We start from the raw sequence: 14,586 nt of genomic DNA on the forward strand, positions 1-14,586 counted from the left end.
AATCACCAGTCAGAAGAAGGGAGGCAGGTAAGTAGTCAGGAAAGCCCCAGAGTGCATCTCACTCAAGAACTGTTTTTCAGTATTGGAAAGTGGTGAGGATGAAGGCTCCTCTGGAGAGTGCAGTCAGAGCCAAGTCCACCGGGTGGGTGGGTGGGTTGGGGGGGGGGGGGGGGGAGTAAGAGTGCAAGAGCGATAGTGGTAAGAGACTCAATAGTGAGGGGTGCAGACAGTGCTTCTGTGGCTATAGATGTGGCTCCAGGATGGTGTATTGCAGGGGGGTTTAAACTAATTGGGCAGGGGGATGGGATTCAGAGTGGAGGTACAGTAGGGGATGATGCACAGCCAAATATAGTCGAGAAGCTAAGTCAGTCTGGAAGGCAGAGCAAATATAGACCTGTTAAGGCACAGGGAATAATGCAGGCTGGATTGCATCTATTTTAACACAAGGAGTCTTACAAGTGAGGCAGATGAATTGAGGGTATTAATTAACACATGGGAATATGATATTGTTGCTATCACAGAGACATGGTTGAGGGAATGGCAGCGCAATATTCCAGGGTAAAGAATCTTCAGGTGTGACGGGTGTAAAAGAGGAGGTGACATTGCACTATTGATATTGACCAAGGACTCAATTACTGCAGTAAGGAGGGATGGTATCTTAGAAGGTTCCTCAAATTAGGCCATAAGGAAATAACTTAAAAACAAAAAGGGGGCAATCACTTTGCTGGGAGTGCGCTATAGGCCTCCAAACAGTCAGGGGGAGATAGAGGAGCAGATATGTAGGCAAATCTCAGAGAAGTGTTAATGTAATAGGGTAATAATATAGGGAGATTTCAATTTCCCCAATATTAACTGGGATAGTCTTAGTGTGAAAGGCTTAGAGTGGAGGGGGGGGGTGCAATTCTTAAAGTGCATCCAGGAGAGCTTTTTGAGCCAGCACATAGGAAGTCCTACAAGAGAAGGGGTGGTACTGGACCTAATCTTAGGGAATGAAGCCGGGCAAGTGGTAGAAGTATCAGTGGGACAGCATTTCGGGGATAGTGACCATAACTCTAAGATTTAAAGGCAGTTATGGAAAAGGACAAAGATGGACCAGAAATAAAGGTTCTGAATTGGCAAAAGGTAGATTTTCAATATGATAAGTCAGGATCTGGCCAAAGTGGACTCGGAGCAGCTACTTGTGGGAAAGTCTACATCAGACCAGTGGGAGTCATTCAAAAAGAAAATAGCGAGAGTTCAGGGCCAACATGTCCTCGTAAAGGTGAAGCGTAGGACCAGCAAGTCGCCCCAGGGAACCCTGGATGTCAAGGGATATGGAGGATTGGATAAAGGAAAAAAGGAGGCTTATGGCAGATACAGAGGGCTGAAAACAGCAGAAGCCCTAGAGGAGAATAGAAAGTGTAGAGGGGTGGGGAGGTACTTAAAAAGGTAATTAGGAGAGCGAAGAGGGGGCATGAAAAAACACTGGCAGGCAAGATAAAGGAAAATCCCAAAGCATTTTATAAATATACTAAGGGCAAGACGATAACCAGGGAAAGAGTAGGGCCCATTAGGGACCAAAGTGGAAACCTGTGCGTGGAGTCGGAGGACATAGGTGAGGTTTTAAATGATTACTTTTCATCACTATGGAGAAGGATGATGTAGGTGTAGAAATCAGGGAGGGGGACTGTGATATACTTGAACAAGTTAGCATTGGAAGGGAGGAGGTATTAGCGGTTTTAGTGGGCTTAAAAGTGCATAAATCCCCAGGCCCAGGTGAGATGTATCCCAGGCTGCTATGTGAGGCAAGGGAGGAGATTGTAGGGGCTCTGACACTAATTTTCAAATCCTCTCTGGCCACAGGAGAGGTGCCAGAGGACTGGAGGACAGCGAATGTGGTACCATTATTCAAGAAGGGTAGTAGGGATAAACCAGGTAGTCACAGGCCAGTGAATCTAACATCAGTGGTAGGGAAACTATTGGAAAAAATTCTGAGGGACAGGATTAATTTCCACTTGGGACAGGCAGGGATTAATCAGGGATAGTCAGCATGGCTTTGTCAGGGGAAGATCATGTCCAACAAATTTGATTGAATTTTTCGAGAAGGTGACTAGTTGTGTAGGTGAGGATAGTGCACTTGATGTAGTCTACATGGACTTCAGTAAGGTTTTTGACAAGGTCCCGCATGGAAGAATGGTCAAGAAGGTAAGAGCCCTTGGGATCCAGGGCAATTTGGCAAATTGGATCCAAAGTTGGCTTAGTGGCAGGAGGCAGAGGCTGATGGTCAAAGGTTGTTTTTGCGATTGGAAGCCTGTGACGAGTGCTGTACCGCAGGGATCGGTACTGGGACCCTTGCTGTTTGTAGTGTATATTAATGATTTAGATGTGAATATAGGAGGTATGATCGGTAAATTCGTCGATGACACAAATTGGTGGTGTCGTAAATAGTGAGGAGGAAAGCATTAGATTACAGAACGATTTGGATGGCCTTGCAAGATGGGCAGAGCAGTGGCAAATGGAATTTAATCCTGAGAAGTATAAGGTGACACATTTTGGGAGGACTAATACAGCAAAGGAATACACAATAAATGGTAGGACCCTAGGAATTACAGAGGATCAGAGGGACCTTGGTGTACATGTCCACAGATCCCTAAAGGCAGCAGCACAGGTAGATAAGGTGGCATATAGGATTCTTGTCTTTATTAGCTGAGGCATAGAATATAAGAGCAGGGAGGTCATGTTGGAGCTGTACAAAACACTAGTTAGGCCATAGCTGGAGTACTGTGTGCAGTTTTGGTTGCCACACTATAGGAAGGATGTGATTGCACTGGAGAGGATGCAGAAGAGATTCACCAAGATGTGGCCTGGGCAGGAGCATTTCAGCTATGAAGAGAGACTGGATAGACTAGGGTTGTTTTCCTCAAAGCAGAGAAGGCTGAGGGAGGACCTGATAGATGTATGCAACATTGCGGGGGGAGCATAGATAGGGTAGATAGGAAGAAGCTTTTCTCCTTAGTGGAGATGTCAATAACCAAGGGTCATAGATTTAAGGTAAGAGGCAGGACGTTTAGAGGGGATTTGAGGAGGGATTTTTTTCACCCAGAGGGTGGTTGGAATCTGGAACACACTGCCTGAGGGGGTGGTCGAGGCAGGAACCCTCACAACATTTAAGAAGTATTTAGATGAGCACTTGAAATGCCATAGCATACAGGGCTACGGCCTTGTGCTGGAAAATGGGATTAGAATAGATAGGTGCTTGATGGCTAGCATGGACACGATGGGCTGAAAGGCCTGTTTCTGTGCTGCATAACTCTATGAACTCTATTTCAAAACGAAAACTGCTGGAGGTCTGGGAGCAGGAGAAATCATCGACCTGAAATGTTAACTCTGTTTCTCTCTCCATAGATGCTGCCTGACCTGCTGTGTATTCCCAGCATTAAGTGTTTTTATTTCAGATTTCCAGCATCAGCAGTATTTTATTTTTGTTTCAATGTTTTGATCCCTTAGGCAGTAAAGGTGCAATCCATATCATAGAGGATGCAGAGTTCGTTAATAGCAACAACTAGTGACATTTAAGAGCGACTTACAGTATAAAACTGTAACACATACATTCATTGCAATCTGAGTTAAGACCCTGGGTCAGAACGTTGGGGATTCTAGCCCCAGGTCATGACTTGAGTGTACAACCTGTGGTAACACTCCAATGCAATACTAATCATGAGGTTTGTGGTTTGTGTCAGGGTTTAGACTGAGGTCCCATCTGCCTATTCAGCTAAACATGAGGTCAAATGGCTGAAGGGCCTAATTCAACCAAACCACTAAAAATTTCAACAAAGGCCAATCATCATTTCTCAAAAGTAACCAGTGATAGTCAATAACAGTCTTTCCAACAAACTAAAAATCAAATATGAACAAGGAGCAGGAGTAAGCCATTCAGCCCCTCGAGCCTGCTTCAACATTTAATCAGGTCATGGCTGACCTGATAGTAACCTGAAATCTGCATCCCATCTACCGCCGATATATGAATTAAATAAAGGCTAGTTGTGTTTTTTTGTTCCTGATTTTGGTTTGTTACCTGGAGTGATATGGATCCGGTCTCCTTATTGCGGGACAGGAAACTGGAAATAGACAGGCTTAAGTCAATGCTGTTGTTGTCTGCCATTGACCCGCTCCCAGAATCTGCATCTCTCTCTTTCTCTTTACCGATGCTTTTAGCTTGAGCAGCAGGGTCCACATTTTCCTTCATTTCCTCTGCTGTGATATTAATTTCAGGGATTATCTCCAACTTTATGTCCTCTGGACTCTCGGCTTCCTTCACCTTGTAAGGCATGACACCTTGTGCCTCATATAACTCTCCATTCAGCATTACCCCTGCTGGGGAAGGATTAGTTTCAGATTGTGTCTTGGCCTCAGCCTCCGTCTCTGAAGTGTCCTCTGTATTTACACCACTCTCAATTACAATTTCTACCTCAGGACCTCTTTCGCCTTCCTCTGATTGTGTAGCATAGTTCACTTGGAGGTCACCTGCCTGTTTCTCTTGCTCTGTTTCTTCGTTGGGAACTGCTGGTGTGTTTACAGTTGTCTCTGCCTCCTCCTGCTCTCTTTCCCCAGCAGTCACGTTCAGTGCATCTTCAGCTACATCCTCTTTTGGTTGCACGCAAATCTCTGTTACAGTGAAAGCTTCTTTCACTGTTTCTTCCTCAACTTTCTCTGGCTCTGTCACAGCCAAGGGTTCTCTCAGTTCAGAGCTGGCTGCTTTGTTCTCCCTCTCAGCCTCTGTGCTGTTCTCTCTCTCAGTCTCTCCTTCATTTGGCTCTGTGACTGTCACTTTCTCTTCCTCTCCAGTTGCATTTTCTTTTTCCACCTCTGGCTCTTTCTTTTTTTCCTCTTCTGGTTCTCTAACATCCTTGTGTACCTCATGTTCCTTCAGATGTTCCTCAGTGCTATCCTCAGCTCCTGGGGTCTCTACACTTGGCTCCTCTGTCTCAGATTTCTCTTCAGATGGCACGAATTTCCTAGCCTCAGCATTCAGGTTCTCACTACCTCCTTGCACCTCTTCATTACTGGTGTCGGAAGCATTGTTCTCCATCAGTCTGTCGCTCTCAGGCTTCTCCCCTTCACTGGTACCAATCCCCTCATCCGACAGTTTGTCACTGACCTTGTCTGTGTTTTCCTCTACAGGCTCTGACTCTATTTTCTCAGAAACAGATTCAAGGATTGAGGGAGACTGGGAGAGTTTCTCGTCCTCAGAGCTGGCTGTGCTGATATCTGATGGGGCACGTTTGTGTCCTGGCAAAACCTAGAGGAAAACAGCATTAAACTCTTTTGTTGCTTAATTCAAGTCCATAATTATACAGGTACAGTTAATTTATTTTACTGTTCTACTCATAGCTAGTTCTGTCCACGAAACAAAGACATTCCTACACCGAGTCCACATCAGGGCATAAAGATTGCACACACACAGGCATTCATACAAAGAAAGTCTATATCACACATTACAATAGCTACACAGAACAACATCAACAAAGGTTTGTTGCCCACCATCTCTACTAGAAGATGGAGTCGGAGGAAACATAAGGACAGAAAGATGTCCCTTGATGTGTAATCAAGTGGAGTTACTGAGGAAGGTCATTTGGATCATCCAACTCACTATTGTAAAATAGTGTACTGTTCCCCCTTTATATATTCGTTCATGGAAGATTCGTGGGTGATACTGGCAAGGCCAGCATTTACTATCCATTCTTAAGTACCCTTTAGAAGGTGGTAGCGAGCCACTTCCTTGGGCCTCTGCACTGCATATGATGTAGGTACACCCATAGAGCTGTTACAGAGGAAATTCTAGGATTTTGGGGCGCCAACAGTGAAGGAACAGCAATATAGTTTGAAGTCAGGGCGGTGTTGTGACTTGAAGGAGAGCTTATGGGTGATGGTGTTCCCATGTTTCTGTTGCTCTTGTTCTTCTAAGTGATACAGGTCAGCAGTTTGGAAAGTGTGGTCAAAGTAGGCTTGGCGAGTTGCTGCAGTGCATCTTGTAGATGGTACACACTGCTGCCACAGTGCGTCATTGATGGAGGGAATGAATTTTTAAGGTGGTGGAAGGGGTGCCAATAGAGTGAGCTGCTTTATTTTGGATGGTGTCGAGCTTCTTGAGTGTTGTGGAGCTGCATTCACCCAGGCTAGTATTCCATCACACTCGTGACTTGTGCCTTATAGATTGTGGACAGGCTTTGGGGAGTCAGCAGATGAGTTACTCTCCGCAGAATTCCCAGCCTCTGACTTGTTCTTGTAGCCACAGTATTTAAATGGCTAGTCCAGTTAAGTTTCTAGTTAATGGTAACCCCCACCAGGATGTTGATAGTGGGGGATTCAGGGATAGCAATGCCATTCAATACCAAGAGGAAATGAATAGATTCTCTACCATTGGAGATGGTCATTGCCTAACACTTGCGTGGTATGAATGTTATTCTGCAGCCCTAGCCTGAATGCAAGCACCGACAACTTCAGTATCTGCAGAGTTGGGAATGTTGAATCAACATTGTTCAATCACCAGCAAACATCCCCACTTCTGATCTCCCGTTACCATAAGATCATTGATGAAATAGCTGAAGATGGTTGGGTGTAGGACACCACCCTGAGGAACTTCTGCAGCGATGTCCTGGGGGCTGAGATGATAGGCCTCCAACAACTACAACCATCTTTCTTTGTGTTAGGTATGACTCCTGCCAGTGGAGAGTTTACCCCCTGAATCTCATTGACTTCAATTTTGTTAAATACTGTCTTGATGTCAAGGGCAGTCACTTTCACCTCATTTCTGGAATTCAGCTCCTTTGTCCATGTTTAGACTAAGGCTGCAATGAGGCCTGGAGCCTCATTGGAACCCAAACTGAGCATCAGTGAGCAGGTTGTGGCTGCGCAAGGGCCACTTTGATAGCACTATCGAAGACACCTTCAATCACTTTGCTGATGATCGAGAATAGACAGATGGGTGGTAATTGGCCGAATTAGAATTTTCCTGAAAACTCCAAGGAGAGGACATACTGGGCAAATTTCCACATTGTCAGGTAGATGCCAGTGTTGTAGCCGACCTGGAATAGCCTGGTTAGGGGTGCAGCTAGTTTAGAGCACAAATCTTTTGTACTACAGCTGGGATGTTGTCAGGACCCATAGCCTTTGCTGCATCCAATATACACAGCCTGTTCTTGATATCACGTGGGGTGAATCAAATTGGCCGAAGACTGGCATCTGAAAGTGAAAGTCACCAGAGGACCAGGGGCTGCTCTCTCTCATTAGAGAGAGATGGCTGGTGGTGAGTTTAACCTGAGGGTCACCACACCTCAGGCGAGAGGCAAGGTTGTTTGTAGATGACCTCAGCCGGTACGGAAATTGAACACATACTGCTGGCGTCACTCTGCATCACAAACCAGCCGTCCAGCCAATTGAACTATGATGTTGGGAACCTCAGAAGGAGAACAGGATTATCCATCTGGCAATTACAGCTGAAGATGATTGCAAATACTTCAGCCTTGTCTTTTGCACTGATATGCTGAGCTCCCCCATCATTGAGGATGAGGATGTTTGTGCAGCCTCCTCCTTCTGTTAGTTGTTTAAGAGTCCACCAACATTCATGATGAGATATGGCAGGAATGTACAGCTTAGATTTGATCCATTGGTTGAGGTATCACTTAGCCCCGTCTAGACTCTTTAGGTGATGTTTCTGCTGTTTAGCATGCATGTAGTCTTTTACTCTCTCAAGTGGGCAGATAAATAATTCCAGGGATTTTGTCTTCACTCCCATAGAACTATAGAAAAGTCACAGTGCAGAAAGAGGCCATTCAGCCCATCATGTCTGTGCCAGCCAGCAAAAGATGAAAAAGAAACTAGCCACTCACTTTCCAGCACCTGGTCAGCAGCCTCGCAGGTTACAGCACTTCAGATGCAGATCCAAGTACCTTTTAAATGAGTTGAGTGCTTCATCCTCAACCACCAATTTAGGCAGTGAATTCCAGACACCCACCACCCTCTGGGTGAAAAAAGTTTTCCTCATGTCCCCTCTAATCCCTCTACCAATCACCTTAAATCTATGCCCTCTGGTAATTGACCCTTCAGCTAAGGGAAACAAGTCCTTACTGTCTACCCTATCTAGGCCCCTCACACATAGGGTTGTCAAAGCCTAGAACTCACTCCATCAAAATGCTGTCGATGGTGGTGGATAATTGGAGCTTTCAAGATTAAGACAAGTAGATTTTGTTGGGTAACAGTATGAAGGGATATGAAGAAAGGGCAGGTAAATGGAGTTGTGGTGCACATCAGCCACAATCTAAATGAATGGCAGAACAGCCTTGAAGGTCTGAATGGTCTCCTCCTGTTTCTACATAAGAATATAAGAGATAGTAGGAGTAGGTCACTCAGCCCTTTGAGACTACTCCACAACTCCATCTTCCCACTCTGGCCACATGTCCCTTGATTCCCAAAAACCTATTAATCTCTGTCTTGAACACACTCAGCGACTCAGCATTCAAGGCTTTCTGGGATAGAGAATTCCAAAGATCCACAATCCTTGGTGGAAAAAAATTTCTTTCCACTTGGCCCTAAATGGCCAATCCCTTATCCTGAGAATATGACTCTGTGTTCTGGACTTCCAACTAAATGAAACATCCTCCCAGCATCTAACCTATCAAGCCCCTTAAGAATTTTACATGTTTTAATGAGATCAGCTCTCATTCTTCCTAAACTCCAGAGAATATAGGTCTAGTCTCCTCAATTTTTCATCGACAATTCCCCCAGCCTAGAATCAGTCTAGTGAACCTTTGTTTCACTCCTTTCAGATCCAATTCCTTAGGTAATGAGACCTAAATTGTACACAGCACCCCAGGTGTGGAATTGCCAATGTCCCACACAATTACAATAAGACTTCATTCTTATTCTATAATCCTTTTGTAATAAAGGCTAACACACCATTGGCTTTCCCATGTTCTTCTCCAAATCCACTCCATTTGCTGATTGCTCTTTATATAAACAAGAGTTCCTAATATCAGTCCCTCTGAGCTACAGCAAACCTTTAATAATCCAAATGACTGTTTGAACCTGGATGGTAAGTATCCACAGGCTTTTCAATCATGGAGTATACAACCCTTCCTACACATGCTTTGGATATGCCTGCCACAGTGAGTTGTTGCCAATCCAGCCCTTCTCCCATAAGTATTTACTGAATACATGAGCAGACACCACACAGCACCCGGTGCATATTGACATTCCAATCACTCAGTGGATCTATGCAGACATACCGCACCCACAGTTTGTCACTGTGCTCCACGGATTGGCGAAGATCTGCCCGTTGTTTAAATGTATCATCACAGAATTGTTACAGTGCAGAAGGAGGCCATTTGGCCCATTATGTCTGCCCTGGCTCTCTAAATGAGCATTCAACCTACTGCCATTCTCTGCTTTCTGCCCATAACCCTGCGCATTATTTGAAAAGAAACAATTAAACCTGCCTCCACCACACTCTCATGCGGTGCATTCCAGACCCTAACCACTCACTGTGTAAAAAAGTTTTTTCTCATATCACTTTTGCTTCTTTTACCAATTACCTTAAATCTGTGCCCTCTGGTTCTCAATCCTCCACCAATGGGGAGTTTCTCCCTAACTATCCTGTCCAGGCTCCTCATGATTTTGAATACTACTATCCAATCTCCTCTCAGCCTTCTTTTCTCCAAGGAAAAAAGTCCCAACCACTCCTATCTATCTACATAACAAGTTCCTTATCCCTGGAATCATTCTCATAAACCTCTTCTGCACTCTCTCCAATGCCTTCACATCTTTCCTAAAATGCAGCACCCAGAACTGTACACAATACTCCAGCTGAGGTCTAACTAGTGTCTTATACAAGATCAACATAACCTCCTTGCACTTGTAATTTATGCCCCTATTAACAATGCCTCGGATACTGTATACTTTATTAACTGCTCTCTCCACCTGTCCTGCCACCTTTAATAACTTTTGCACATATACACCCATGATCCCTCCGCACATGCACCCATTAGCGTTATATCCCTTATTTTGTACTGTCTCTCCATGTTCTTCCTACAAAAATTAATCACCTATCGCTTCATCTGCCACCTATCGGCCCATTCCACCAACTTGTCTATGTCCTTTTGAAGTTCTACACTGTCCTCCTCACAATTTACAAAGCTTCCAAGTTTTGGATCATCTGCAAACTTTGAAATGATTCCCTGTACACCAAGGTCAAGGTCATTAAAATATATCTGGAAAAGCAAAAGTTCCAATACCGACCCCTGGGGAACTCCACTACAAACCTTCCTCCAGCCCGAAAACATCCATTAACCATTACTCTCTGTTTCCTGTCACTCAACCAATTTGGTACCCATGTTGCTACTGTCCCTTTTATTCCATGAGCTATAATTTTTCTCCAGTCTGTTGTGCGGCATTGTATCTTAAGGCCTTTTGGAAGTCTATGTACACCACATCAACAGCATTGCCCTCATAAACCATCTCTGTTAACTTTTCAAAAAACTCTAGTAAGTTAGTTAAACATGATTTTCCCTTTAGAAATCCATGCTGGTTCTCTTTAATTAACTCACATTGGTCCATGTGACAATTAATTCAGTCCTGAATTATAGGGCAGAATTTTGCCCTCGGATGGCGTGCGGGCCCCACCGGCTTGGCGACGGGCGGACAGCCGACCCCCCGCCACTGAAACGGGGCCCGCCGCCATTTTGAGTGGGCGGGCCAATTAAGGCCCACCCAGCGGCATCCCCGACGGGAAGGGGGGGGTGGAGGGATTCCCCACCTGTCAAAGTGCGCTCTTTCGCGCGCATCTCCCTAAGGCAAAGTCCTGTCTCAGGGAGAATACTGACAGTGGTAAAAATATTAAAAATAGAAACAATAAAAAATTATTAACATGTCCTCCTCATGTGACAATGTCACACGAGATGGGACATGTTAATAAAGAACACATAACTTTATTATTTTTGCTCAAAACGGACATGAAACTTCATCCCGCCAGTGGATGAAGTTTCATGAATAATCAGAAGCCCGCTGGGGCTCCAGGCCTGCCCGCCAGCCTTAAGGTTGGCCGGGCAGGTCTTTAAGTACTTTAACTAGCCTGTCAATAGCCTCAATTGGCCATTGACAGGTTGGCGGGCGGACAGCTGATTTCGCTGTCCGCCCGCCTTCCTAAGAATTTAAATGGCCCGGGATGACGTTGGGGATTCCTCCCGACGTCATCCCACTTCATTTTCCCCTCGGCGAGGGGGCCCCACCCCCAAATCGCTGAGGGGAAATTCCTGGCCATAGTTTCTACAAGTTTCCCCACCACTGAAGTCAAACTGACTGGTCTGCAGTTGCTAGGTTTATCCTTGCCCTTTTTTTGAACAAAGGCGAAATATCTGCAATTTTCCAGTTCTCTGGCACCACCCCGAGTCAAGGGGTGATTGAAAAATTATGGACAGTACCTCCGCAATTTCTACTCTTGCTTCCCTCAGTATCCTTGGATGCATCAGATCCGGTCCCAGTGCCTTGTCAACTTTAAATTCAGACTACCTATCCAGTACCACCTCCTCATTAATTTTAAACCCTTCTAGTGACTGAATTTCTTCCTCTTTCACCATGGCCTGGGTAGCATCTTCTTCCTTGGAAAAGACAGATGCAAGTATTAATTTAATACCTCAGCCATGTCCCTTGCCTCTATGTGTAAATTCTCTTTTTGTTCCCTAATCAGCCCTACTCCTCCTTTCGCCACCCTTTTACTATTTTTTTTTACTATTTATATGCCGAGAGAAGGCTTTGGGGTTCCCTTTTATGTTACCTGCCAGTCTTTTTTCATACTCCACCTTTGCTTCTCTTATTTGTTTTTTCACCTCCCCTCTGAATCTTCTGTATTTAGCCTTGTTCTCAATTGTATTTTCTACCTCACATCTGTCATCAGTACACTTTTTCTTCTTAATTTCTACCTCTTTTGTCATCCACGGAGCTCTGGATTTGTTTGTCCTACCTTTCCATTTTGAGAGAATATAGCTTGATTGTGCCCAAACTCTCTCTTCTTTGAAGTTAGCCCATTGTTCAGCTACCGTTTCTACTGCTAACCTTTGACTCCAACTTATTCGGCCCAGATCCATTCCAACCCCATTGAAGTTGGTTTCCCCCAGTTACTCTGGATTGCTCATTGTCCTTTTCCATAGTTATTCTAAACTTATGATACAATGATCACTGTTCCCTAAATGTTCCCCCACTGACACTTGATCTACTGGACCCACCTCATTCCCAAGAACCAGCTCTAGCACTGCTTCCTTTCTCATTGGACTGTCACATACTGCTGTAGAAAATTCTCCTGAACACACACTGGGAACTCTTGCCCCTCTCTGCCCTTTACACTACCACTACCCCAGTCTATATTTGGATAATTTAAGTTCCCCATTATGACTACTCTATAATTTCTCTATAATTTCCTTGCAGATTTGTTACTCTATAGCTTTCCCACTAGTTGGTGGCCTATAGACTACACCAACCAATGTAATTGCACCTTTTTCATACCAGCACCTGCATGATTACATAGGATTACATTGAATATACAGCACTAAAACATGCCACCCTATGCTGTTTATGCTCCACTCGAGCCTCCTTCCATCTTTCCTCATCTAAATCTATCATTGTAACCCTCTAGTCCCTTTTTCCTCATATACTTGTCTAGCTTCTCTTTAAATGCATCTACACTATTCATTTCAACCAGTCACTGTGATAGCACATTCCATATTCTCATTCCCTGTTTGGGAAATAACTTTCTTCTGAATTTCCTATTGGATTACTTGATAATTATCTCCACGCTGTGAACAGTGCTCTTTATTCCCATTTTAAAAGGCTGATGACATTCAGGTGCTGACAAATTAGTGTCCTCTACCCAGGTCAAGATGCTTCACTTAACGACCTGGTGGGTGGTTGTGTATAAGAGCTAGCAAGATGATGGACTTCAGCCTGTGGACGCAAAGCTGTGAAGCAAGAAAGTTAACCACTACCTTATCAGCCAAACTTCTGATTATTGGACATGACTTTGCTGGAGAGGCATATCTAATACTCACTGCTGCATTTTCAGAATCCTCCTCCTCTTCATCTTCCTTGCTCTCTTCAATCTCTTCTGTGACCTCTGCCTTTGCTTCTGCAATTAGCTCTCTCACTGGCTTACTGCTGTCAACATTCACCACAAATGGGTGCTGCAGAGAAAGAGGAGCAGATTTAGGAACAAATACTCAAGAGACACACAGTATTTCAAAATCATCCTAAACCTGTAACCTCTATAGCCAAGGACAAGGACAGCAAGGGCATGGGAACACTACCACCTAGAAGTTCCCTTCCATACCACACACCACCCTGACTTGGAACTATATCGCCGTTCTTTCATTGTTGCTGGGTCAAAATCCTGGAACTACCTCCCTATCAGCACTATAGGTGTACTAACACCACACTGACTGCCGCAATTCAAAAAGGCGACTCACCACCAGTTTCTCAAGGATAATTAGGGATGGACAATAGATACAGGCCTTGCCAGTGATGCGCACATTCAACCAACGAAAAAAGTCCCTCTCCATGTTCAGAGCTAATGCGCAAGGACACCCGATATCTGTCAGTGAATTTTGGTTCTGCTTGAGTAACTATGCTGTAACTATACCAGGCAGCAGTAGAGCATCCATTGAGAAAAGAAAGAGATGTTGAGGCTCTGCAACATTCTCAAAGGTTACTGTACCACTTAGACTGTGATTTTAAACATGGGCTGAAGTTGGGCTGCAGCAACGAGAGAGTTTACTTCTACAGAGCCTAAAGGGGTATTGAAAATCTGAAAAACAACTAGAATACCGCTCCCTCCCAGAACCATGATAGGGTCCCCCTTGTCCTCACATCACCCCACCAGCCTTCGAATTCAAAGGATCATCCTCCGCCATTTCCGCCAACTCCAGCATGATGCCACCACCAAACACAACTTCCCTTCACCCCCCCCGGTGACATTCCGCAGGGATCGTTCCCTCTGGGACACCCTGGTCCACTCCTCCATCACCCCCTACACCTCAACCCCCTCCCACGGCACCTTCCCATGCAACCGCAGAAGGTGCAACACCTGCCCTTTTACTTTCCCCCTCCTCACCGTCCAAGGGCCCAAACACTCCTTTCAAGTGAAGCAGCATTTCACTTGCACTTCCCTCAATTTAGTCTACTGCATTCGCTGCTCCCAATGCAGTCTCCTCTACATTGGAGAGACCAAACACAGACTGGGTGACTGCTTTGCAGAACAACTTCGGTCTGTCCGCAAGCATGACCTAGACCTCCCTGTCGCTTGCCATTTCAACACACCACCCTGCTCTCATGCCCACATGTCCGTCCTTGGCTTGCTGCAATGTTTCAGTGAAGCTCAACGCAAACTGGAGGAACAGCAGCTCATCTTCCGACTAAGCACTTTACAGCCTTCCGGACTTAACATTGAGTTCAACAACTTCAGATCATGAATTCTCTCCTCCATCCCCACCTCCTTTCCGATCCCCCCTTTTCCAATAATTTATAATTTTTAAAATACTTTTTTCTTTTCTCACCTATTTCCATTAT

General features: G+C 44.9%; 1 protein-coding gene across 3 annotated transcripts in view; it reads right to left on the reverse strand.

The window, feature by feature from the left end:
- LOC144694493 (STE20-like serine/threonine-protein kinase) overlaps positions 1-14,586 on the reverse strand; it is a 160,926-nt gene that overhangs the window by 47,069 nt on the left and 99,271 nt on the right. For all 3 annotated transcript variants that reach the window (XM_078564981.1, XM_078564980.1, XM_078564979.1), the window contains exons 8-9: positions 13,074-13,205; positions 4,055-5,278 (exon numbers count right to left, since the gene is read on the reverse strand). In XM_078564981.1, coding sequence (XP_078421107.1) covers positions 4,055-5,278; positions 13,074-13,205 — 1,356 coding nt within the window. The remainder of the gene's footprint in view (positions 1-4,054; positions 5,279-13,073; positions 13,206-14,586) is intronic.

This window comes from Cetorhinus maximus, chromosome 20 (assembly GCF_964194155.1).
Source record: "Cetorhinus maximus chromosome 20, sCetMax3.hap1.1, whole genome shotgun sequence".
Taxonomy (NCBI): domain Eukaryota; kingdom Metazoa; phylum Chordata; class Chondrichthyes; order Lamniformes; family Cetorhinidae; genus Cetorhinus; species Cetorhinus maximus.